The sequence below is a fragment of the Chinchilla lanigera genome, unplaced genomic scaffold (assembly GCF_000276665.1).
Source record: "Chinchilla lanigera isolate Chin_1 unplaced genomic scaffold, ChiLan1.0 scaffold00099, whole genome shotgun sequence".
Classification (NCBI taxonomy): domain Eukaryota; kingdom Metazoa; phylum Chordata; class Mammalia; order Rodentia; family Chinchillidae; genus Chinchilla; species Chinchilla lanigera.
In genome coordinates, this window is record NW_004955500.1 from 6,917,436 (window position 1) to 6,945,108 (window position 27,673).

At 45.4% G+C, this 27,673-nt stretch overlaps 1 protein-coding gene across 1 annotated transcript in view; it reads right to left on the bottom strand.

Annotated features, from left to right (window-relative positions):
* Window positions 1–7,009: 7,009 nt before the first annotated feature.
* Senp1 (SUMO1/sentrin specific peptidase 1) overlaps window positions 7,010–27,673 on the bottom strand; it is a gene marked incomplete at its 5' end in the record, with an annotated part of 54,038 nt that continues 33,374 nt past the window's right edge. The window contains 5 exon segments of the mRNA XM_005406636.2: window positions 7,010–9,175; window positions 11,123–11,218; window positions 11,681–11,765; window positions 13,666–13,745; window positions 14,625–14,828. Coding sequence (XP_005406693.1) covers window positions 9,113–9,175; window positions 11,123–11,218; window positions 11,681–11,765; window positions 13,666–13,745; window positions 14,625–14,828 — 528 coding nt within the window. The 3' untranslated portion in view covers window positions 7,010–9,112.

Sequence of the window (27,673 nt, forward strand, 5' to 3'; positions counted from 1 at the left end):
CAGTGGAGCCAAACCACAGCGATGGGCTCAGTGGGCTGGCTGGGCGCCCTCCTCCGCCCTCCAACCACCATCCTGGCCTCCATGCTCCTGGATGGCCTCTGGCTCAGGACTTTTACATAGCTACCCGCTAGGACACCTCCTGGGCTGGGGTGGGTCCCCTGCATGAGGAGAGAAGTTTCAGGTCTGAAAAAGTAACTGAGGCAAGCAAAGGACAGGCCTGGGAAGCAAAGGACAGGCCCAAGGAGACCAGCCACGGTCCCATGCCCTCCCTATCCCTAGTGTTTAGCAAAGTAGGTGCTACCGTGTGAGGAAATGGTTGGACAGATGGGTAGATAGAGGGAAGGACAGACAGACTTTTACAACCATGTAGACATTCTAATAAAAACCTAATATGATACCCTGCCCCACATAGGAAATATTCCAGGTCGAGAAGTCTCGGCCATCGATCCCTGAACCCACAGGAAGTTTCTCAGCCCAGATCCCCCACGCCGGTCCCTGAGATGGGCCTGGTGGTCTGCGGCTGGGACTGGCCTCTTCTCCACCTCCATGGAGGCCCCCCTCGCAGAGGCTGCTGTGCCCCAGAAAAGCAGCTGGGAGAAGCAGCAGTGAGTCAGGGCAGTGAGTGGGAGATGGCTGAAAGATGGTCAGGGACCACGGACGGGGCAAGACACGTCAGTCTGGGGCTGCAGCCACGTGTCCCGTGCTCCTGCCAGGAGCTGAGGGTGTTTCCGGAACCGAGCACAGGGGCCTGTATTAGTACCTGTTAAACAAATGAGTGAGTGTGTGAAACATCTCTAGGTCCTCTTCTACCTATCTACTGCAAATCCTGTCCCACGGGGTAGCTAAGACTCTCTAAGGCCTTTTCCCTGGGTGCAAATGAGTCAGGATCAGCATCTCTGCTGAAGGAGAAATGAACGACGTGCGCACCCCCTCCAAGCACACCTCACCATCCGCTGTCCACCACCCTCTCTTCCCCTCCACCCCCACCCTGGCGCTGGTCACCCTGGCGCTGATCTAGAAGCCGGGGAACCAGGAGACAGCAGCACAAATCTACCTCGTGTGTGCACAACCGCAGGTGTGTGTGTGTGTGTGTGTGTGTGTGTGTGTGTGTGTGTGTGTGAGTGCTGGTAAAATGATCCCTCACCCACTGGCTGGAGCCTGCGATGGGAAGGTGGAGGCTCATCCTGGGAGGGGGGTCCTGACTGGAGAGGCGGCTCCACACACCGGGGCCCGAGCAGCGGGGCTCGGAGACTCCATCTGAACCCTGTTGTTCCCTCTCCCCGCTCGGCCTCAAAGATCTTTAGTACTGAGACAGGGGGCCTTGTTCCTGAAGTTTGATCACTGTTCTCCATAGCAATTAGCCTTGGGAGATCCAACAGGAGCCTTTCTCCTGAATGAGGGCTGCAGAGCCGGGGGTCTGAGGCCCAATGAGGCCTGTCTCTCGTTTACCGTGACTTCAGCCCGTTCTGAGCAGACCCAGGAGAGCTGTTGGCTCAGCACAGGCCAGGAAAGGCTTCAGAGCCAAGGGGAAACAATTAGGAGTAATTACCATCAAGAGAGGCCTCCAGGGCGGGCTGAGGGTGGGAAAGGCCATCTCTCCGAGAGGAAGGTGAAAGTGGCAGGCTGATCTTGGGGAAGAAGTGAGTGGGGGGAGGGCTGAGCGCGCAGCCTTTCTTCTCCACTCGGGGGCGGGACCCTCCCCTCCCCCTTCTACAGCGCAGAGGGGCTCGGTGTAGGGGCTGGGGGTGGGAGACCAAGGGGGGGCACTGCGCTGTGCATTCCTGAGATTCTCAAACCAACAGGAAAGGCAGAGAAAACTTCACACTGAGGCGGCAGTGTGAGGCACGGATGGAGGGGAAAGATGCAACAGAGTACTAGAAATGTCTCCGAAGGGGCTGGGCGCGCGCACACCTGCAGGCCTGATTCTCAGAACCTCTGCAGGGTGGGCTGGGTCTTAGTGTCCCCCTACCTTACCCCTCCACCCTCGGCCTCCTCCTTTCTGGGTTAGGACCACAGACCTTCACAGAAAGGTTTTGCTAATGTGGGCAGCCCAAACCCGAGGCTGAGAGTAGGAGGCGAAAAGAAATACAGCTGGAGGAGGAGGAAGGCGCAGGGAATTCCTCGCTGTGCTCTGTCTGCACAAGTCAAGGACCCCAAAGGCAGGGGTCCCTATCCTTTCTCTGACCATCCAAACTACGGTGAGAAGACAGGTAAGGACCTCAGTCCCACTCAGGAGAGAAAGGCGGGACGATGTCTGCGCTGACTGCACTGAACGTTCTTTTCTTTGGTTTCACCTCAGTAGCGTCCGAAGCCTGTGTCAGGCGTTTTCCCCGTGGCAGCGAAGGTGTTGGCCATGGCAGATCTCGACACGGGTAAGGGCTTTGGAATCACATGCTTATGGCTTAGAGACTGTCATTGCTCCTCTGTGAGATTCAGGCAGTCTGCTCAGTGTCCATGGTCCTTGTCTTCTCATCTGAGAGATGGGATCCCAGTTCCCACCACACAGATGTGAGGACTTACAAAGCAGTGCAGATAAAGCGTTTGGCCTGGAAGTCTGGGGCAGGGCCTCAATAAAGGCACAAGGGAAGGACGAGGGCTTTATTTGCTTAGGGGAAAACAAACCGGGAGCCAGAGACCCTGGGGCAGGAAGTACCGTCAACCAGACACAGGGAGGTGAGGCCTTGCATGCAGGAAGAGGGAGGCTACTGAGGTGGAAGCGAGACACAGTCCCAGAGACTCCTTGCTCCTCGCCTTCAACTGTTTTAGGAACCTGGGTGAACATTTTAAGGAGAAATGGTGAAGCAAATCAGGACGGTACAAACTCAGATGCTGGTAAGTACGATGAAGAACAATGAGCGGAAGGGAGCCCCGGTGTGAGAGCTGGGTGTGGAACACGCGCGCCCGCACCCGGAGAACCTGGACAGGAGACTGGCCCTGAGGGGGAACGCAAGCTTGGCGCTTACTCAGACAACACAGACCAGCACGGCTCCGCAGGGGGCAGGGGCAGGGGCAGGGCGTTGGGGGAGGTGGTGGCCTGACTGGCCACTGGGGTAGATAACCAGCTGGTGACGGCTGATGGGAAATGGGCACAAGAAGAAAGTGAAACATTTTTCCTGCGGTTCAAGAAGTGCATCTGGCGCCTTCGCTTTCCTTTTGAAACTTGGGGCAGAGCTAAGATCAGAGGGGGCCGGCCGGGGAGAGAGGCTGGAGACTTACACACAAGCGAGACAATCTTTTCCCTGACTGGTGACAGACAGCGCAGACCCAAGCACTCAGAAATCTGAAAATGAAGGGTGGCTTAAAGGTTTCCTTTCTCACTGCAACCACTGTCAGACAGCTGGAAAATCTTAATCCCGCCTAGAGCTAAAACCTGGGAACATCCTGAAGAGGACAAGGGCTCTCCTAACCCAGCACAGATGAAACGCCTGTCACAGTCAGTTTTTAGGAAGTCGGAGCCTTCTCATGTTTTACTCTTGCAAGCCCGAGTCTTACAGGTAGGGGGGCAGGAAGCGCTTCTCTAAGGAGACTGGGTAAGTGGTGCAGAGGGCCAAGAAGACAAGGGACACAGTTAGCAGGGAGGGTGGAAGCCGACTGGAGCGGCTGGCCTCAGCAGTGTTTTCTGGCAGACTCCACAGACAGGCTTGGTTTTTTAAAGCGCCAGAAAGCCACAGATTTGCATGTTATTTGCGTTCCAGGCTTCACTTTCAGGTATGTGGAATGAAATACATGAATGAACAGTATTCAGACTCCTGGTTAAGGGGTGGACTTAGAAATCCAGGCTACACTGGGGATCCAATCACTGCCCCAGCTTGGATCAGGAGACACTGACAGAGTGACAGACCAGTGACAGAGACAGAGAGACAAACACCAAGTACTCTTTACCAGGGACCTTCCAGTCAATGCAAGGAAGCAAGATCCACAGATTTATTTTAAATGAAACAAATCTTTTAAAATGAGGGCAAGTCACCCGCAGGCAGGTAAAAGCAGCTTCCTGTGACCTGATGCCACCTCTGCTCCCACATCCTCCGCTCCCAGCTTCAAGTAGAACCAGGGGTCGGAGTCGGCTTAGGCTCCCAAGTCAGGAGAAGTGTAAGCACCACAGAGTGTAAGACGCTGAGGACAAGGTCAGTGGGCCGACACAGCACAGCGCGGCTTTCGGTGTCTCGGGCAAACCATGCTTTCACCGCACGCGTTGGAGCCCCCACGCTCAGTGCCGAAACACGTGGTGAAACCACCTTGAAAGGGTTTCCCGTGAGTTTCAAGTCTTTTTTTTTTTTCTTTTCCCATATGGGGCGTCAAACCCAGCACCTTTGCTCCAAGCTACATTCCCAATCCTTTAGAAAGTGTTTTAATTTTGGGACAGAATCTCATTAATTTGCTACGTTTTTCGAGCTAGTCTCAAATTTGGTATCCACCTGCCTCAGCCTCCCAGCATGCTGGGATTAGGTGTGCACACCCCATACACAGCTAACGTGCTTTAGAAAGGCAAGACAGAAAGAAACCCAGAGCCTCACTCTACGATGTAAAGTATCACTGCAGTAAAAAGGATAGAGAGAAAAAAACTAAGAGAAATGTGTGGTGTAAAAAACAAACTGTTAAAGCCTGACAACAGAAAGCCTGAGAACCCCGAAAGTAACACTAAGCTGCTGAGGAAGGGGATTAGGTCAAGGGCAGAGTGGGGGCCTGGGTGTCAGAACCATGTGGGGCCACAGAAGAGCGGCAGGATGCCATGAGCAGTCCCCTCACGCTCCGCCCTACGAAGCTGTCATCTAAGTCAGCGCTCAACACAGTGACCCCTACTTCCTCCTGGGCAGGCCAGAAAGCAGACAGCGTGCACCCCTGCTTTGAAAAAAAGCGCCAATCACCCGCCTACTCCTGGACGTGACACGTCTCCGTCCACTCCTCACTGGAAGGGATGCCAGTACAGACACCACACGGGGAGTATCACTTCCTAATTATAAGGGAGGCGGATGTCCAGATGACAGATGTTATGCCCAGGACCGGCTCGAGGAGATGGAGCCTGGCTGAGGGTGCTCAGCGCGTACTTGCGAAAGGAGAAACCAACGCGCACACGTCACGGGACGCGCACAGAATGGGCTCAGCGCTTCGCGCCGTTCCCCCATACTCTCTGCTAGCACTGTGTCCCTTCAAGGCCAGGGTGACCCGTTCTGTCCCAGGATTGAAAACATTTTTCAAGGACTGGGAAAGTACCTTCGAGCAAAGGCGCTGGGTTTGACGCCCCATATGGGAAAAGAAAAAAAAAAAAACTTGCCTTACCTGAAACTCACGGGAAACCCTTTCAAGGTGGTTTCACCACGTGTTTCGGCACTGAGCATGGGGGCTCCAACGCGTGCGGTGAAAGCATGGTTTGCCCGAGACACCGAAAGCCGCGCTGTGCTGTGTCGGCCCACTGACCTTGTCCTCAGCGTCTTACACTCTGCGGTGCTTACACTTCTCCTGACTTGTGAACCTAAGCCGACTCCGAGGCCAGCAACTGACAGCTACGCTTCACCTCAGAAGGGAGAAATCCGCATTTGGTCAAGGGGCTGAGGTAGGCTTCAGCTCTAAACCCACGCCAGTGTTAACACTGGCCTCACATTTTAACTTGAACCACAGGCTTCTACTCAGCAGTGAATCTTAGTTTGACAAGATCCTGGACATCTGGTCCGGCCAGTCACACACTGACACGTCCCCACCCGTCCCCGACAGGCCGCAGGCAGCCTGCACTCGGGGGCCATCTCTGAGCTGACTCGCCCGGCTTCCTCTCTCCTGCCACGGGGCTGCGTGTGGGAGCGCTCCCTTGTTTCAGCGCCGGCCCCTCCCCTGCCATTGCCCTAGTAGGAAAGGCGGTCGGTCGTGTGTTCTTCATAGACAGCTGTTAGAGCTCAGCAGGGAAGAGGAAGGGAGGACGCTGAGCTGGGCCTTACTCGCCCCTTCCCAAATTTTGGGATGAATTTGATGCTGTGCAGACACAGCTCCTGGGCAGGAAAACATGGCACCCAGGAGCTCAGCCTCTAAGTTAACAAGGATGGCGAGTGTAAAGCTCCTTTTCTGAGTTACCTGGTACGCGACCTTCCGGGGAGAAAGCATCTTGTTCTAGCTTGTCTTTACCCCTCCAGAAGCAAGGGAAAAGTCAACCCCAAGTCAGTCTCTCTTACTCTGGTAAGACCTATCTTCAGAGCTGAGCAGATGGCACAGACCAGAGGCTGACGTCAGAAACACTGGGGTCTTTCATAAACCCTCTCCCCCTCTACCAAGTAGTCTGCAGGATGGGGTTGGCGGAAGTGTTTTTCTAGCTACCTGTTTGTACCTCAGAACCCCTAACCCTAACCCAACAGTGCTGGGGTCAGTGGGTAGAAAGTGCTAGCTCCACTGCAGTGCTCAAGAAGAGAGAAGTTACCACCACTTTCAAGTACGGCTCTTGCACACAGAGGAGCGAACTGAGCTCCCCAGGCTGGCAGGGCAAGTACTCTTCCATTCAACTCTACACAGGACTTCCGGTGACAAACGGGATAAAACGAGCCTCCGGGCCTCGTACTGTAGGTTCTCCAATGGGCAGAAGTCTGGTTTTCTCTATGAAATGTCCAGGAGTGACTGCTGCGACTGATTTCTGCTGAAGGCTGATTTGGCATCTACTGCTTATGATCACCCCCAGCCCTCCTTTCTTAAGGGAGGTAGATAATTACGTACACCGAGCGCGGAGACGGAAAAGCAGAAAAGGAAAGCCATAGGCGTGGTTTCAAGCAGATCGAACAATATACTGGCACCATGGCCCAGGCCACGAGAGCAGAAACATCGTTTTTCAGTCCCGGTCGTCAAAGCTCATCCCTCTCGTCTTACCTTTGCTGAGCAGCGCTCTGAAGTCAACGCCCACTGTGCGAGTCTGTACTTGGTTCCCATGAAGCCACCAGGGGCCACAGCCTGGCCCACCGCGACCAGGGCTGGTGTGCTAGTGCGGCCTCAGGGTCTCTACCTGACCTCGTACAAAACCGAACTGGAGACGCGGGGGCCAGGTTCAGACAGGCTCAACAGTTCCTTATATATTTTGCAAAGTGCTTTTGTTCTATGCTTCATCTTCTGCTATACATGGCAATAAATATTTGTTACTTTGGTCTGTACAAAAAGTTTCTGAGGAAGGTAAGACATGTTATCTAAATGAACAAACAATAAATAAATACAGAGAACTATCTTGTTATGAGCCCCCAGACAACAGTAAGTGAGCCTGGAAAATTCAAGTCTTTTGATTCCGTCGTCCAAATCTTACCACACTGCCACCTTTAAGCTGTCATTTAAGTGCAGTAGGTACCAAGAATCAGACAGTATTCCAAGAGCCCCACGGTGAGTGTGCATGCCACAGCTTCCTAGGAGAACGTGAAGAGTCACAGCAACTCACAGACAGAAAGCTATTTATTTCCTATGGGAGAGGGAGAAGGAAGAGGAAGGTGGGGGAGGGGAGGAAGAAGGGGAGGAGGGAAGCAAGACAGTGGAAGAGAGAATGCACGAGAGAGACAGGGAGAGACAGGCAGAGAGAGGGAGAGAGAGGGAGAGCGGGCGAGCACGGGGAGGAGGGGGAAGGGAAGGAAGGAGACACACAAGGGTAGTCCTCCCCCAGAAGGCAGGCAGTTATGAAAAAGGTGGGACAACTGGTTGCTGGAGTGGAAACAGTAACATTCAGTTAACAATGGAATATTTAAAAAAAATAGTTTTCTTTTCAAATTGTAACTTGTGGTAAAACATAGAAAAATGTACTAAACAAGCTTGGTATAAAACAGAGTAAAATTTTCAAATAAGCCCAGGGAGAAAGCACAATGCTGGAAAGGATGGGTACAAGGGTAGGGGAGAAAATATTTTATACAAAACTACCTATTACAATACAGAAAAAAGTATAAAACGTTCCTATTGTGGAACTTCAGTACAAAATGACACTGGCGTTGGATCATTTCACTATCTAAGCCTTAAGAGCTCTCAGCGGGGAGATGCTAGAAGAACAAAAGGAACAGCAATTTGTAAATCTCAAGTCGATCAACTCCACCCGTTTTTTCAGCTGAAAATCTTATCCCATCAATAACATCTACCCCTAAGCCAAAGGTCATCCAGGCCTCAAAATATTCTGTTAGGAAGTCCACAAACACCCTACACATAAGGGCTGGGATCTCTGTGTGCTAGAATTTGGAAAATGAAAATAAATCTACAGGCTAACTGGTGAACACATTCAGTCTTTTTTTAAAAAACGCATATCCCTGTGATGAATACATATACATATTCCGTGGTTAGAGACATATTTAAACTAGCCACAGACCAACTGGACCTGGATCCATCCAACACTGGAATTTTATGCTGAAGACTGAGGCCCTTCTTCTTGGTCAGAAGCAGGCAACATTAGCAATGGGGCTTTTGTTGTTCCACCGAGCCTTCCCTGGGTGGGTCCTCCCTGTAGCACGTGTGCTCAGCACATGCAAACCCCTGCTCTCAGGAAAGGACTGCCTGGACTTTGGAGTCTGCCTGTGTTGTGCCTCAGGATGTAATGGAACTGCTAATACAGTCTTGTAGGGAAGTAGTTAGGTTTCACATAGGGGTGTATAAATAGGAAGGGTCCTGAAGGCAGGGACGTCCGTATACGCCCCGAAGTCCAGCTGACAGTCACTCTCCCGACTGCATCTCGAACACCATGTATGTGTATGTGCATGGATATGCTGGTGGTTTCGTCCCTCCTGTGACCATGCCCTTTGCTACTTCTTAGTAAGGCCTAGCAACAACAGTTTACAAGAAACCAAGATTCTTTCCAAGCCTTTCCCAGTCCCCTGATCAGGAACTGAGTGAGGCTGGAGCCCTCTGAAAACAAGATGGCAGAACTGAAGAAGTACAAGTGGTCTCTCTTCAGCTTAGGGATGCCCCTCACCCCCTTCACAGCACCAAAGTTTCTTTGCAAAAATAGTATCTGAGATACAAAAGGAAAGGCAGATGTGCTTGTGAATGCATCTTGCCAGGGCCTGGTCCAGGATCAAGGGCTACACGGAACAGAGGGTTGAGAGCAGCTGTTTCCAAGGTCTCTGGCTGTAGACAACAAAGGGCTGGTCCCCCACAGGTCAGTGTCTGCTTGCTGAGGCAGTCCTCATAAGAGCTTTCGGTGCAGGATCTCCCAGACCATCCGCTTCCGGAAGTATGGCATGTGTTGCTGCAGGGACACAAAGATACTCCTCATTTTCACTTATCTAGTCCCAGTACGCCTTTCCCATACTCCTTTTGTTAAGATTTTCAACTAACAGTCTCAGTGCATTTCTAGTCTTCCGAATTGTGCATTCTTGGTCACATGTGGCATTTTCTTTCCACTGCTTTTTTTCTACTGTTATTTCTATTGCTATTTTCCATTGCTGTAGCCTTGTAGGTTATAATAGGCATGACCATGGCCATGACTGAATTCTCTTAAGAATTTTGAAAATGGTGTTTATGAAGTTCTCAATGTTGAATTTTTAAGAGAGGATGTGAGATTCAGGTTTGAAAATGAAAAAACTCACTTTTTAGGGGAAGAGAGGCAAGAATTTAAGAGCTCAATCTGACCTACACAAAGGATGATGGCAGAAAAAACTGAAAAAGTCACTGATTCAAACAGAAGTATCAAATAGCTCCCAATAAGCCATAATCCATTTTGGTCTGTGTGGGATGAAGTATACAGAAATGACCAATCATAGACCTAGAGAAGACTGACCAGCTGCATCAAGTGAGGAGACATTTAACAAACGGTACCATCACATCAAGGTACGGCCTATTCCAGAATGAAGCCCGGGAAACAGAAAAAGACTTGTTCAGGTTTCACTTCCGTTTCCTACAGGACAGTGGTGGCAATCCTCTGGCACGTGAGCCACAGCAGGCACACAGAGCCCTCTCTGCCACAGCGAGCCACCCCAGCAGCTGAGCACCGCACATTCAGGTTTAACTGCAGACTGGCACTTTGGAATAAACAGCGCCTGGGTTGCAGTTTGGACACTTGGTCTCTAAAAATTTCACTGTGTACTGCATATAGCATTTCAGCTTAGGAATGCTCCTCATCCCTTTCATACTACCACAGTGTCCTTGCAAAAACAGTAATTTGAGACAGGCTGACACTAGTAGGTTTTAAACTAACTACTAGTTTATTGGTTTCAGGTAGGTGGGGGAGACAGGCAGAAATTAAGGCTCTGTCTTATGTGGTACTGGGGATCGAACCCAAGGTCTTACACACGTTAGGTAACAGATCTATTACTGAGCTATATCCCCAGCCCTCTCTCTTTATGTTTTGAGACCCAGTCTTCATAAGCTGCCCAAACTAGCCTCAAGTGGTAATCCTCTTGCCTCAGCGTGCAGAGCAACTGGGGTTAACAGGTGTGCACCACAGGCCCAGCTAAGGCTCTTCTTTTAACCAGGATTCCTTTGTGACATAAGGTAACCCAGGATGTAACCTATCACTTTCTTCCTTTGTGATGTGTTATCAATGTATGATCACAGCTCAAAGCACACTGAAGATTAGGAAGCAGGACCTAAAAGAGCAATCCTTCTTAAACCCCAACCCTTATCTCTAGCTAGAACTGGTTCTTGTATAGGTAAGATTGCCGACTATGTCCTGTAAACAGAGTCTATGTCATCTTATTCCTATCTTATTCTTGAAGGATTTATAAGGCTCTGTCTTCCTTCTTCTTTTTTTTCTAATTGGTTTTCTGAGACAGGGTCTTGTTACACAGTTTAGTCTGGCCTTGAACTCACAGTGATCCTCCTACCTCAGCCTCCTGAGTGGTGGGATTACAGGCGTGCACCACCACACCCGGCTTTGTCTTCTTTCCAGGTCAAATTACTAATTGTCTTGCTTCTCTACCCTCGCCCCCCAGTTTCTGAATAACATCCTCCTCAGCCAAAGGACTAAAACTAGAACCTTGTCTTTGTCCTCATGTCCAGCATGCTGGACATGAGCTTGACCCAGCTGATGCGCGTCTAAACTCCTGGAAGTAAACCCTCCTCTTCCCCACTGGTCTCTCCGAGCTCTTAGATCCTGCGGTGTCAGGCAGCGTTCCCAGAAGAGAACAGACAAAGAGGAGATGAGCAGCCTGGAGACCAGGTGGTCTTCCAGCTCCCTCCTGAAGGTACAGCTCACCTGCGTGAAGTTGATTGGTCTGTCTTTGGTAATACAGTCAGCATATTTACAGGCAAACATCCCACAGTCACTTCCATTCATCTGCTGTGGAATTTCCTGAAAGAACAAAACAATATGGTGCTATCCTTGCAAGCTTTTTTTCTTCTCAGATTAAAAAAGGAGAGCCAAAGCTCAAAAATCTTCTGTATTTCCCTGACTTATGAACAGATGACACTACCCTGTCCCCTACTCAGAAGTTCAAAGAACAAATACAGCATTTCAGTAGGGCCTGTGTATTTAATATAAAGTCCTCGGGAGGGTATCTCAGACTTCCACGCACCTCAGGGTATAAAAACTGGCCCTGTACCCTGGGCCAAATAATCAGCAAATGTTTCCTATAGGAATGAAAAACTCATCAAAGTAGCTTTCCTTTCAGAATGCTTAGTTCTACATTATAAACTTCCCCAGAGATAAACCTGTCTGCCCCAAGGAATCAAACAAGTCCCTAGCAAGCAAGGGACGCACCCTTCTCTCCTGGAGCCTACTTCTGGGACTCTGCCAAAGCAAGACGAAAGGTACCTGGCTTTTCTTGCTGAAGAGCTGCCAGCCATTGGTGTCAAACTCCTTCCTTTTCTTGTCAACGCTTTCTTGCTTTAAGTATTGCCTGAAGGTGGCAGAAAAGAGTGAGATGAGCTCCGGGCACTCTGGTGACAGCTGCTGCCCTGGGAAGGGGCCGGCAATCCCAGCGAGTTTCACGTGCTCGGAGGAAACCAGCTGTACATGTGCTGGGCAAGGGGTCCCCGGGCTGCTAAGCCTCCCCTGGGGAGCTCACCTTGCCTTTACAGTTCCCACAGTCAACTCGACCGGCCAGGGGCAGGACTTCGACCTCTGACGCTTCTGCTCCACCAACCTACTTTTTTCTTTTTCTGTACTAGGGATTATACCCAGGGTTTCCTGCACATTAGGCAAGCACCCTACCACTGTCCCACACTCCTGGCCCTTTTCATTTGAGATGGGGTCTTGCTAAGTTTCCCAAGCTGGCTACAGACTTATTATTCTCTTGCCTTAGCCTTCTGAGTAGTTGGAATACAAGAATGTGCCACATTGCCTGATATGAAGAATAATTTCTGATTCTTCTCCTCGGTTTATGTAATTCTTTAGAATACAATCTAATGGATCAAAGTGTTTCTCTAGCAGTATGGAGATACTTATTTACCACTGCTAGCCTTGGCTCTCCTGTGTGAAAATCCAATCCAAATAAATGTATTGAGTGTATACTTCATACAGTACTCTTCCAAAGTACAAAATGCTCACCATCTGTTCCCTAACCTCCTCCTGGTGACCGCAGTGGTACAGTGAGGAACAGGAGCTTTGAAAGGAGACACAGGTGGGGATACAGAGATCTGCACTCTGGCTCCTTGCTAAGCCACTCACTAGAGGGACCTGGGCAAATCAAAGTTGCCTCTGTGGACTTTGGTTTCCTCATCTGGTAAATCAGGAGTTGAATTAAATGATTTCTAAGTACTAAACGGTGACTATATCTCTACCTATGTATCTACTCTATATTTTCATGTACTAGGACAGTAGTAGGCTTTTCTACTGTCCCATGTACTAGGACAGTAACTGCCCCAACTAAGGCAAATTTTTGGTATTATTCGATTATTATTCAACTTAATTTTTAAAAAAAAATTTACTTTAAAGAGAAAAAACCCAAAATTTCAAAACAAGATAATAGAAGAGCAACAATGGTTAATACATTGTGTACTTTTACCTCTAAATTAGTTACTCAGAGTAGAGGATATAGGCATTTAATTGTCCAAACAATATGAGCACAAACTTTTCTTTTCAATGAATGAAGAAAAATTAGTAGTATGACTATCTTATCTATCTTGTATATACATATATATACATATATTTATTTCCTTTTTCCCTTCCTTCTCCTTTCCCCCATTCCAGTTTCTCTTTCCTTTTTAACGGTTTCTTCCCATTTCACAGTATCTTTTGAACATTCTGGATCTTATTTACTCTTTCAGCTTCTCACACTATGGAGACAATACCGTGTTTACACATGTGGGTCTGATTTACTTCACTTATGAGTATGGTCTCAAACTGCATCCATTTACCTATAAAAGTCTCCAGTTTATCCTTCTTTGTGGCTGAGTAGTACCCCACTGTATAAAAAGACCACATCTTTTTTACCCGTTTCACAGTTGATGGGCATTTGGGTTGTTTTCAAGATCTAGCTATTACAAATTGTGCTGCTATAAACACGGGCGCACATATATCGCTGTGGTATGATATTTTTAATTCTTCTGGGCAGATACCTAGCAGGGGAATAGCTGAGTCAAATGCGACCTCTAATCCTAGTTTTTTAGGAATCTCCACAGTGATTGCACCAGTCTACACTCACACCAACAGTGTATTAAACTTAAATTAAAATATCCATTCTTAATACTAAGATTTTATTAAGCACTCTCCTAAAGATACTGAACAGTTGAGTGTAACTGCTAGAAAAACACAGCACATAACAAACCCCAAACTTCTGGTCTCAGCGCCTTACTTACAGGAGGATCCTGCAGGCTTCATTGTTTATCCCACCCATAGAATCGTAATAGGTAATATTCTTCTTTCTAAAGTCTACAACCTGAGGATAAGAAAAAAAATCTGTGTTTATAAAGTGAAGAAAGTTGTTTCTCAGCTTTTCTTTCCTTTGGCCTTTGAATCCTTCTGCCAGCCTTCCTGTGAAATCATGAGAAGTCTGACTGATACTTTGCTTAATCTGCAGAGGAAAAGAAAAGGGGGCTATTTATACGGAACTATGCTGGGGGCTGATCAACTGGTAGACAGACCTATTACTGCCCTGAAACTTTTCCTATTGTTCAGTTTCTTCCTCCCCAAGGTAGGCTACAGCAAAGAAACAACATGTAACTTAAGAATCTCAAGATCATTTCCACAAAGTTTTGGGAACACAGTGAAAAGATTCTGGGTTTTGCTGCTTTATCTTTAGAATTCTTCTCTGGATTATGCTTTCTGAATGCAGTTTAAAACAGACTGTGTTTAACTTTTATAAACCCATTAAGCTAATGCATCTGTATGGTCAGTCAGGAAACACTGAATTACATACGCAAGGCCAGCTCTGATTAGGCAGAAAAGAGTCACAGAATTGGGCTGGCAGCTTCACTTGGAAGTTACTTTTTCTCCTTGCCTTGAGGCTGTTTAAATACCCAATAACTCCCTTTTAAATATTTCCAGAAAAGGAAATTCTACAGCTTTCCTCAAAGTCTAAGTATTTCTCACTCTAGACAGAAAGTTTAATGATTGGATTTTTCAGCCAACCTACTACAGAACACTATTCTTTCTTTCAATAATCAAGGGAAGATGTAGATGATGTAGGACTAATGGCTTCTTGGCCTTTTGGCTAAGATTAAGTGTAGAAGATGTAGAACTACTACTTACAACCCTGTGTGTTCTACAATTATGCAGATTTCTTTAAATTCTTATCAAAAGTAAAGGAAGTACTCACAGCTAGACACCAGTGCACTCCCAAGTGGATGGGCACCAGAAGAATGTCAACAGAAAACACATCCACTTTCTTTGTCCAACGCTTCACTGCCTGGTAACCAGCCGTCTTTAACTTGGTGAAGAAGAAGGTGTTGAATGCATGCACACTTGGCAACCCTTTCTCTTTACTTCTCTCCATTAGCATATTCATGTAGAAATTGATGATCTGTGAGGAGAAATCACACATTACAGCAACATTCAAAGCCAGTTGTGTTATAGAAGCACAACTGCTGAATCTGGGCATGGGTGTGGTGGCGCATGCCTGTAACCCCAGCACTCAGAAGACTGAGGCAAGAGGATCACCACTAGTTTGAGGCCAGCCTGGGCTCCACAGTGAGTTCAACACCAGCGTGGACTACATACTGAGATCCTGTCTCAAAAAACCAAAAAGAAAAAAGAAAAAAAAAAGAAAAAAAACCAGCAGCTGCTATGTTGAACAGGGTATGTTATTGTTTCCTCATCAATTCAGTTAAGGCTTCAACACCTAACAGCCTCATCACATAAACAGAAGCAAGGTCAAAACCTTATGATCGTAACAGTAAGTGCAGAAAAATCTAACACCTCTTCATGACAAAAATTCCAAAGAAAACAGATATAGAAGGACCATGCCTGAATGGGATAAAGGCTATTCATGACAAACAGCCAACATCATAGTAAATGAAGAAAACTAAAAGCATCTCCCTAAAATCAGGAACATAACAAGGATGCCCACTATCACTTCTTCTGTTCAACACAGTACCTGGAACATTAGCCACAGCAAGCAGACAAGAGAAAGAAATAAAAGGGATACATACTGGAAAGGAAGAAAAAAAAAGGAAGAATTCAAATTATTTGCACATAATATGACACTCGAAGAACGTCACCAAAAAGCTCTTCGAATTCCTAACGAACTTCAGTCGTGTAGCAGGACACAAGACCAACACACGGAAGTCACCAGCATCTGTGTACAGCACCAGTGAACAGATGACAAGGGAATCATGAAAAGAATACCACTCACAGTAGCTTCAAGGAAAGTGAGATACCTAGGATTTAACCTCGCCCAAGGAAAAGCCTCTACAAGGAAAACTACAAGAAAAAACCTCTACCAAGAAATTACTCCGAAAAAGGAGATTGAAGAGGACATCAGGAAATGGAAAGATGCCCCCTGCTCCTGGGCAGGCAGTCAGTATTTTCAAAATGACTATACTTGCAGAACTATTATACAGATTCAATACAGTCCCACTTAAAATACCAACAGTATACTTCAAAGATTTAGAAAAAAATCCTAACATTCATCTGAAACCAGAGGAAACTCAGGCTAGCAAAAGCAATTTTGGGCAACAAGAGCAAACAGGAGGCATAGCAATTCTTGACTTCAAGCTATACTACAAAACAATAGTGATAAAAATGGCATGGTACTGGAACAAAAACAGATGCATAGATGAATGGGACAGAACTGAGGATACAGAAACTTCCCCAGACACATCAACTACTTGATCTTTGACAAAGGGGCCAAAAGCCTATGTTGGAGGAAAGACAGCTTCATCAATAAGCGGTGCTAGGAGAACTGCTTATCTGTGTGCAGAAGATTGAAACTGGCCCCTTATCTCTCATCATACACTAAATTAAAATCAAAATGGATCAAAGATCTAAACATTAAAACAGAAACACTAAGCCTACTGAAAGATAAAATATGTAAAACATTTGAACATGTAAGTACAGGAAAGGATTTTCTAAACAGAACCTCAAGTGAACAAGAAATAACAGCAAGAATCAATAAATGGGATTACATCAGACTAAAAAGCTTTTGCACAGCAGAAGAATCAATCAGTAAAGAGACAGCCTACAGAATGGGAAAAATTCTGCCAGCTGCTCCTCAGACAGAGAATATCTACAATATACAAAGAACTAAAAAAAATTAAGTCACCTAAAATTAAATATCCAGTCAAAAAATGAGCAAGAGAAATGAACTGAGACTTCACACAGGAAGAAATACAAATGGTCAACAAATATATGAAAAAAATGCTCAACATCTCTGGCCAACAGAGAACCACAAATTAAAACAATGCTAGGATTCCATCTTACTCCAGAAAGAATGCCAATCAATAAGAAATCAAACAACTGCTGGGCATGGTCGCGCATGCCTGTAATCCCAGCACTCGGGAGGCTGAGGCAGGAGGATGGTTCCAAGTTCAAGACCAGCCTGGGCTACAAAGTGAGCTCAAGGCCAGCCTCAACTGTCTCAAAAAAAAAAAAAAAAAAAAAAAAAAAATCGAACAATAGCAAATTCTGGTGTGGCTGTGATGAAAAAAAGCAACCCTCCTTCATTGCTGGTGGGAATGTAAACTAGTACAACCATTATGGAAATGACTATGGAGATTTCTCAAAGAACTGGAATTAGAAATTTAATAGGTCATCTTCCCCAAAGAGCTTAAAACATCCTACCACAGAAATACATGCATACCAATGTTCATTGCAGCACAACTCGTAACAGTAAACCCTGGAAGCAGTCTGTATACCCTTCAATAGATAACTGGATAAAGAAAATGTGCTATCTATATACAGTGGAATACTACCCTGCTATGAAGAATGACAGATCTGAGGCATTTGTAGGAAAATGGATGCGCCTCGAAAATATAATGTTGAGTGAAATAAATCAGATACAAAAGCTTAAACAGTGTGTGGTATCTCTCATTTAAGTGAGGCAAAGTACAAAGAAAGAGAATAGAAAAGGATACATAAAAAACTAGGAGATGGATCTCTTGAGATAGGGAAGTGGTCCCAGGAAAAAAGTACATAGGATGAGGGGGAAGGAAGAGGGAAAGTAGAATAAAGACATGTCATGCACAGGAACCTAATGACCTCAATTAATGTAAACATTATATGTCATAACATGAGCTACAATTAATAACACCAACAAAAAGGAAAAATGGGACGGGGAACTGGAGGCGGGGGAGAAGTTGTGGTACGGACATGTAATCGCTCCAAAGATGACTGTACACCGCGTGAATTCCAAACATGCGCTAATAAAAAAATCCTGTCACCAACAAGAGATGAAAATAAAGAAAGCGCAGTTGTGTTGAATAGCACATACTACTGTTTCCTGATCAACCCAGCTGACCTGAACACTCAGCAGCTTCACATCCCTGCATGAACGTGTAGCTAGAAGGAAGGAGCTGAGGCAGTTATGAACAATGAAAAGGCTGGCGTAGGTACCATACAGCTGAGGACCAGCGGGGAGATGTCGACCAGACTTGTGGAACAAAGGACTAGAGAACAAGGACAAAGCTATCAGAGGGTGAGGTCCAGAAAAAACGAAGGCGCTGATGCGAGCACTTTAATAAAGCACACAGCACTGCTTCACTATACTGGAGGACTGTGTGAGACTGGGTTCTGAGCTCAGTTACAGCCTAGTGTTAATCAAGCTAAGATCAACAGTTCGAACTTTATACGACAGTTACTTGGTCTTGCACAAAGATAGAAAATTCTGTTCCACGGTTAAATCTGCCTTTTTTGCCTCATGAACCATAACACAGAGGCAAACTGTTTTGGTTCAAGTAGGAATATGTGACAGGACAAACCATCAATCATACTGGAAAAACACCTACGAACTGATAGTTGCTCAACACTGTCAACTTTGTAAGAGGCAAAACAGATGTGCAGTCACATAACATCCTAGATTACTGAGGCCCAAAGTCACAAACAAGGAAGGATGACATTGTCCCTCAGATCTACACACTTAACTTCCTCCCCTTTACTGACTCCATTTACTCTTCAATATCAAGCGTGAGTGAAAGAAATTAAAATGCTTGACATGGGAGATATGTAGATTTTTGTTAATGAAACAATGTCTTCTCTTATAGTGGCCATGCTGTCTATGATCCCCTCAGATCCAGGACCCTGGTTCTAAAGCTTGGAAGTTACTGTGCCAGAAGTGACTGCAGACTGACTCTCTGTGGGCAGCTGAGGGCAGCTAGTGTCTGTCAACTGCAAGGAATGAATGGGCTAACTGAGCCCCGGCCTGGAAATATGACTAAGAAAACAGGCACACTTTTCAGAATGCTTTTTGAGGAATGGGAAAATGCCCCCGTCCTTTGACAAATATTTACACACCAGGATACCAGAGCAGTGAGCTACTGCCCAACGGTAGGCAACTACCTACTGGGCAGGGAGCAGGAGCACTGCCAGGAACACACCGGAGCACGGTCTAGACTAGAGAAAGGGCCTACAGAGGAGCACGCCTGAGCAGCCACAGGGAAACCACGCCGGGCACGAGGCCGAGCTCCGAGATAGGGCGGCTGGGGCTGAAGAAAGGCACCCTCTGCCCGCAGCTCCGACATCTGAGGCAAGAGGCCCAGGCAGGCCACAGGACTCAGGCTGCGGCGAATCTCCTACCCGCTGTGAAGCCCTACAGTTAACTGGAGCTAGTTGTTTTAATAATAATGAATCAAAGTACAATTAGAACGGTGTATTCTCAAATCTAAGTTTTTGATCTAACTCTGCCTGAGGGTATATAGTGGTGCTACATGATGCCTCTAGGTCTGCGAAAACAGCTACGAATGCCAGAATGATTTGCCCAGCAAGTCCAGATTCCTAGGCTGCAAACTACTCTCTAGAACGTACAGAGAGATTAGCCAGAAAAGACTGATAAAATTCTTCTGGAATTCTACAGGTTATGAAGCTAAACCCTTCAATTCAAAGGATGAAGTAAACAGGTAGACGACCTGCTGGTCAACGCAGGCCACACCTTCCACAGGGCAGTCAGGTTACATATCTTACCAGGCAATAAGATAAAAGGGGATGTGAAAGAAATCAGATAAAGAAATAAGGACAGCCAAACACATGAAGGCCATGGAGACATACCTTCTCAAGATGCCTATCAGAGAGCTATTACCTTTGGAACCATTAAACAAAACTACATAAACAAGTGTCATACTACCTAACACAACTGATCAAGAACAGAGGACTACTGATCCGATATGTCACAGTATGTCTCCTTAGAAAATTCCTCTTTTATTGCTTTCGCCCTGCCTCCAACCAAGGTTTCTCTTCTGAGAGGGAACCGGCCTCCTCCAAAGTCAACTAGTTCATCAGCTCTAAGGAATGGCCTGAGCTCTTTTTCATTTCCCCTGTTTCCCAGTGGGAGGGAGTTCGGTGGCCTTAACGCTCCTTCTCCTTACTAAGGACGTGTAATCTGACATCTGAGGCAATTCAGATCCAAATTTCTCCTCAGTTTTTCAGCTGTTACTCTGCCCAAATGAGAAAAACTGCCATAGTTCAGCCAAGACACAATCATTCCCGAAACAGGCCAGGAACGGAAGAACAAAGAGGATCCCCCACGTCACCTCACAGAGGAGGCTTAAGATGCAGGAGAAGGAGATGTGAGAAGGGATCACAGTGTGCAAGCTGAAAGACAAGCAGTCACGGCCACAGAATCTCTGTGCGTGCACGTGCGTGCGTGTGTGCGCGTGTGCGTGCGTGTGCGCGCGCGCGCCTGTGAAGACAAACACTTCCCCTCCCCCACAGCCAACAGTCCCCCCTGCACACAGGGTTCTCTGGGCTCCAGCAGATCTTACATCCCTTTCGCACAGGGGACTAAAGGTAGTTCAGCCTGGCCTGTACCGCTTGTCTCGCCGCTATACCACCCAGACTCCTGCCGAAGCTGGCGCACTTGTCCGCGTTCTGGGGCCCGTACCTGCCTGCGCCTGCCCTCTGCGGCTCCCGATGCCTAAGGAGCGGCCCTTCCCGCTGCCCCCACAGCCTCGGCCAAGCGCTCTGCCTGCCTCTGCAGCCCTGCCTGGGGGTGGGAGAGATGTTTACAGTGTCTTTGCTCTTCTGTGATTTTATCTGAAGAGCTGCCGGGCTGAAGCTGAAAAAGCTTCCTTTTCAAGGGAAGACCTCCAGTGTTCTCAAAAAGGGTCTGATCTTTCCTGCATGTCACCACAATGACACGAACAACCACTGCTATTTGTATTGTCCTTCTTGACCAGTGAACTAGCCGAATTATTTTCTCATGTATTTAAAAGAGTTCCTAAATAGTGAAGACTTGATTTTTAACCCTTCCCACATTTACACTTTGAAACTTTGTTTAATTTAGAAAAAAAAGTTCTGAAAGTACGAGGCATGACACTGCTCTCAAGCAGAGTCAAGGACAATGCTTAGGGGGACAAAAATCGTCTTCCCAATTTTACTTCTTGATATTCCATTCCGACTGTTTTTCATGGCAGTACTGGGGACTGAACCAAGGGCCTTTGCACTGAGCCACACCCCTCACCCTTTAAAAAAATTGTTTTTAAATTTTGAGGCAGGGTCTTTTGAGAGGGCTGGGCTTGAACTTGAGATCCACCTGCCTCAGCATCTCAGAGTGCTGGGACTGTAGCCATGCACCACCACACCCACTCCATTTTGACTTTTAAATTAATTTATGCTTGTCAACCACAAAGTCTAAAAGTCTAACCAAGAAGCAGCACTTTGACTATTATGGTTCAGAAAGTCATTCAGTCATAAGATCTGACCTGTAATATTATAGGAAGCAAGAAGGCAGGCTTTCACTGTGAATACATGTTAAACTTTTTCTCACATGCAGATTCAAGTGATAAATTATTAGTAGAACTACTGCTAAAGTTTTAGAGAAAGACAAGCAGGCTACTCATACTCTTATGTGACCCCACATGAATCTCAGGTTTATCAGGGATGATTCTGTTAAGAAACACTGCAAAGAGGTAATACAATGTGGAAGCCAATGAGTCACGTCAGACACACAAAATCCCTCGCTGCGATGAACTTCATTTCACTTAAAAGAGGACACTAGATATGGTAGATCCAGGCTATTCAATTTACAAATTTATCTCATCTTTGCCTAGTTTTCCCTTATTCCCCAAGGAAAACCTATTTCCAGGGCTAGCACTGATGGGCTGGTCTTGGCTTGGTGGGTTTCCTTCCTCTCCCCAGTGAGCCTCACTCAGTTACGCACTCCTTGGAAACAATCGCCAAGGCAGGGGCATGACCAGCTCAGCACTTCCATTAAACATCTGTGTTCAGGATGTTAAAAATGCTTAAGAAAGAGACCTAACCAAACCACACCACACCACACCAGCATGTACCCTGGTTCCAGATCCTGACTGCAATGAAAATGAAGTGACCACAGTACAGCACTTCCTTCTAAAGTCTTCCTTATTTTTCCATTGCCAATCAAGTAGGAATATTTTTTCTACACACAAGCCATTATATTGCTGAATAATTGAAAGACACCTCTTTCCTTCTGAAAATGAAGCTTACAACAGGGGGTGAGTCTGCCTGGCGAGCTGCGGCTTCGGTAGTCTGCTATGTGGAGTCCACCTTAACTTGCCCTTCACTCCCCTCCTCTCTCCATCTGCTTGAAGACTTTTCTTCTTGGCCTTTCCCTTGCAAGTGAAGTTAGAAATACAGTATTGTACTGTCCAATACTTTTCCATTTGGGAAACAAATGGTAGTAATAGTATGGATTTGCAAAGCAGAACCAAAGAAAGATACATGCTTGCTTAGCAGTTGCTCTAGGATTTACAGTATGTTTTTCTTTTTTTTTTTCGTCTTTTTGAGACAGGGTCTCACTATGCAGTTCAGGCTGGGCTTGAGCTCACTTTGTAGCCCAGGCTGGCCTACAACTCACACTGATCCTCCTGCCTCAGCCTCCAGAGGGCGCCACAACGCCCAGCTGCAGTATGTCTGTAACTCATCAGAGTCTATCTTCATATAACTACTGCTTCACGTATAATGGAATAGTCTTACAATAGTAGTACAAGCTTCTATTCTGTCCTCATCTTTGCACTGACTGTCAACTATTTTATTGCTACATGTTATAAGTTTCACAGTACAATGCTTTAGCCAACTGTTAGAAATACTGAACACTCAGAGCATTTCCACTGATCTTCATTCCTTTGTGTGGACTGCCGTTTCCATCTGGTATTTTTCTTCTGCCTTTAGAACACAGTGTAGTATTTCTTACAGTCCAGGTCTGCTGGTGGTGAACTCAATCAGCATCTGTCTGAAAAAGTATTGCTTCCGTTTGGAAGGGTATGTTTGCTGGGTATAGGATCTAGGTTGACATTTTGTTTTTCTTCTTTAGTACTTTACAGATGCAGCTATATTGTCTTCTGGCCTAGCAGTTTCAGACAAATAATTATCTTTATTCCTCTATACCTGATGTCTCTCTTCCTCTGGCTGCCCATGTATTTTTGTCCTTACCACTGGCTTTCAGCAACTTGATTACCACACATTTTAGCATGGTAGAACTCTCCTACCATTAATTTTTCAAACACTTTTTCTGACATCATCTAGGCCCTACCTTCCCCTCCGAGACTCCAGTTACATGCCAGACTGCCTCCCCCGGCTCACTTGTCTTCCTTCAACCTTCTGTCTGTGCTTCATTTTTGATGGTTTCTATTGCTGAGCTTCAAGTTCACACATTTTTCCAAACTGTTCTCCAAGGTCTAATCTGTTAGATCTATATTATGTACATTTTATTTCAAATATACAAGTCCAACCTCCCGCAAGAAATGTAAACGTTACATACTACACGTGTACTAATGAGCTAAAATTTTAAAATACAGAAGTTCAATCTGGATCTTTTCATATACATTCCATTTTCCTCCTCATGATGTCTATTTTTCTCTACCTTCCTAAAATATGTAATATATTTAAAATGTCTATTTTAACTTTTTGCTTGGATCTCGTTATGCAGTTCTGGCTGGCTTTGAACTCACTATGTAGCCCAGGCTGGCCTTGAACTCTTGGCAATTCTCCTGCCTCAGCCTCCCAAGTGCTGGTATTACAGGCATGCACCAACATGCCTGGCTTGTTTTAACATCTTTGTTAATTTTATCGTTTTGTTCATTTCTGGGTATTTTTAGTGACTAGTCTTTCCCCTGTCATAAATTGTACTTTCCTTCTTCTTTGTATGCCTGGTAATTAAAAAAATTATTAAAATATATTAACTGCATAGTGCCTAACATCCTATTTGATAGATACTGGATACTGTCACTTTTATGCAGGTTCTAGTATTTGTTGTATTTCTTTAAATACTGTGGGGCTTTTCTCTGTGACACAGTTATATCTGGATCATTTTTTAAGCTTTTGAGATTTGTTTTTAGGCTTTGTTAGTCTGGGTCCAAAGTAGCCTTTATTGTAGGGGCCGTCTGTCCTCACTTTGGGGCAATTCTCTTGCAAGAAGTCTCTGTATGCCCTTGGACTTAGGAAGTTCTTCCATTATAACTGATTGGAAAGTGAACTATTCTTGGCATTTAGGTTGGCACTGATACTGTTCTCACTACTTTCTGGAAGTTCTTTCCCTAGCCTCTCGTACCTTGTTTCACAACTACAAAGCTCTGTATTCAGCCAGAGACTTTGAGGGAAGCCCTCTGGCACAGGCTCTGCCAGCCCTGGTCTTATAACCCACATACCCTCTTTCCGTCAGCCAGGGAAGCTACATATTATACCTCTTTATTTCCCTTCTCTCACAGCTCACTGTTCTATACTGCCTGTTCAGAGCATCTGAAAACTGTTTCATATGTTTTGTTTTGTTTTCTGGCAAAGCTGAAAGGCTAAATCTTGTCCCCTTTACTCTATTACGACCAGAAGCAAGAGTCAGTTCAATTTACACGTACACCACATCATTTCCAAGTATTTCTAAACTACAGAACAAGATGATCATGACGCTCCCAGATACGCAAAGCCACCTGGCCATAGGGAAAAACACGAAGCCCACAGCAGCCTGCTTCCCTGGAGGCCCAGCGCTGCGTCGGTCAGCGTGCGGCACTCGTACAGCAGCCTGCGTCTCAGCACGGTTAACCCAAAATCTTGAAGTTGGAAGGGATTCCAGAAGTCATCCATCTCTAAGGATTAATCATTTCTAGCACTGACATTTGTTTTGCAAATATTTGTTTCTTAACTCTGATTTTTAATCTGCTTTTGCAGCTAATTCTTCTGTTTAATACTATTCTCCCTTTCCCTTCATTAAGTTTTTTAAATTAATAACTAATCTCCTGACCAGTACAGGAATTTCTATCCACAATATCCCTGATTTCATCCATCTTCTACCTCTTTTTGTATTCTTTATAATGTAGCCTGTTCCCACATTCCACTTTTAAAAAGTATAATTTCTTTATGGGGAGGAAAACATTCAGTGCTTTGAAACTATATAGAATTTAACCAAATTCACCTATATATAAATCCACTTATAAAGAAGTTTTGAAAGCTACTGTTTGAACAGGCACTGAGGTATATTTTCTTTTTTGTGTGTGTTTTTGAGATAGGGTCTCGCTATGCAGTTCAGGCTGGCCTTGAGCTCACTTTGTAGCCCAGGCTGGCCTCAAACTCTCAACGATCCTCCTGCCTTGGCCTCCCAAGTGCTGGGATTACAGGCACGCACCCCCATGCCTGGCATGTATTTTAAGAAACAGATAAAGGACGAATAGCCTAGTGGTTTTCTATACATATCCCATATACAAGGTTTCTGGATTTTATTTTCTTTAAAAAGTATGTATGATTCCTTTAATTTTCCGGCTATTACATTCTTTGTCAATGGTGAAGAATAACGTACCATTCACTTTATTATGGAGAAAAATTTAATACACCCTATAAAATTTACAGGACATCAAAAAGAAAAGTGGTTATTAATAAAAATATCTATTTGAGGGAAGAAAAGAATAGAAAAAAGGAAAAATTACTTGCAAAAAACTAAACATTCACAATGGAAAAAGAGTTAAGTATTTTGAAATGAGTATCAGTATTTAAGGGTATCTACTAATAATTCATCAGAATGTGGGCTTCTCAAGGGCAATAAATGAAAATCTGAGAAGTAGTATACTTCAGAAATGTGTTTGTAAAAAGTTGTCATCATCATGGACACATGAGTGGGTCTCACTTTCAAGGTTAACATTATTCTGAACTCAGACAAAACCACTCCCCACAAGTTATAGGTTGGTGTGGTGGGGATAAAGCAGACAAGGAATCTTTCCTTCCCTTCACCTCCTCTAAATAATGTAATTTCCATTAACTTTGCTTGCTAAAAACCCAGCCTCTGAGGGACCCAGGGAATGGAAAGTATGTGCTGAACGCTGAATGCTGCCTCTGTAAGGGATCTCTCACTGAGGAACCTGCCACAGCACAGAGCAAGGACTCAGCTCACGCCCTCCTCGCTGCTGCCCTCTAGAAGGTCTCGCAGAATTGACAGCAGGCTACAATCCTTTTCCAGTAACTGACTTTCCTTCCAGCAGAGGCAGGCAAAAACTGGCAGAAGACCACAGATAAAACAACTTATCAGTGGACACTTCTGATTACCCTTGATTTTCATCTTCCCCTTTGATCTGGTGAACTCCCTCGCTCAGCAGTATCTGATTCAATGTTCTAATACCTGAGGAAGCAAGAGAAGCAAGCCGGAACATCCCCCAGTCTCAAACACATTCCTTACCATTCTTAACCAAAGCATGCACTCAGGAAGTGATGCGTTTCTGAAAGATTTATCTTCTAAACTGACCAGTGCCAGAGACAATGGGGCTAGCCCAGTTGGTTCAGAGAAAATCAAGATCCTACACATGATATATGGCTTCTAAATTCTACACGACTGGTCTAAAACAGGATCCGATTTAAGATTCTCAGGCAGTACACTCCATTAGGTAAGACCCAGTTTGAGTCTTGGCTCTGCTACTATGTTACCTTGCAAACTTCTGTTTTTGAGACAAGGTAGGTGGTCCAGGCTGGCCTTGAACTCACTATGTAGCCCAAGCTGGCCTTGAGCTCATGTTCCTTCTGCCTCAGCTTCTTGGATGCTGAGATTCCAGGTGTATACCTCCATCCCAGCCTATGAAAGTTTCTTATCTTTCTATGATGCCTTATTTCTTTACCTATAGAATGGAGATGATAAAACTATACTCTCTACTTCTAAAGCTATGGTGACTTTTACATGAAAAAAATAAAACACTTAGAATAGTGCCTAACATGAGCCGAATGCTCAACAGATGTTCCAGTATTATTATTTAGAAGGTCTTAAGCATATAAGAACAGGATCTGGATATCTAGAATATCAAGTGATTACTTTCTAAAAATCCTCCAGAGCGGTGAAGCTTGAGTTCACCTAGAAGATCAGACAGGGATATTCCTAGCAGGCCTAAGAAGGTAGTTTTGGAAAAAACACCCAACCCAAGTTTTCCTCTATATGAAAACAACTTTCTGAAATAAAACAGGGTTTCTACAAGTTAAGGAATAAGATGGATCAATTTAAAGATCATAGTGCATCTGGTGAATGGATAAAGATGTGTTTGGTTTTTTTTTACACGATGGAGTACTACTCTGCCATAAAGAAAGATAAGCTTAAGACATTTTTAGGTAAATGGATGCACCTTGACACCATACTCTTAAGGGAAATAAACTGACATACATGCAAATACCACACTGTTTCTCTGGACCAAAGTGTATAACAGATATTGTGAAGTAAGAAGAAAATGTTCAAATGGGGAAGGGTATGAGAGTGGGGAGTAGGGAGAGGAAAGAAAGAAAAGGTAAAAAAAAAATGAGAAAACAAGGAAAACATGGAAACAAAGCTTTTTTAAATGGGGGGGAAGAGGGGTTGAAGGGAGGGTAGGGAATGGGAAAAAAAAGAAACACGTTATACCATGTACAGGTACAAATGTTCTATGATGAATGTGATCACTATGATATCTAAAATGTATCAATAAAATCTGATTAAAAGTGAAAGAAAAAAAAAGATCACTGTTATTAGCATACTTCCTTGAAATTGGAAGGTAAGGGGTGTAAATTTCCCCTCAATACAGTAAGTAAACAATGACTTTTCAATATTAGTTTAAAAGCTATATATAAATGGAAGGTGTTTCAGAAAACGTTACAGTGTAAGTGACTAAAACAAGTAGATGTAGAAAGGGACGTAGAACTGGGTGCCACTACGGAAACCCCGAAGTACTGCTTCGTGATACAAGTGCAGAGCCGTTAGACACCTGCTCGGATGGGGTCCGCAGGGCGGGTGCCTCACACAGAGCGACG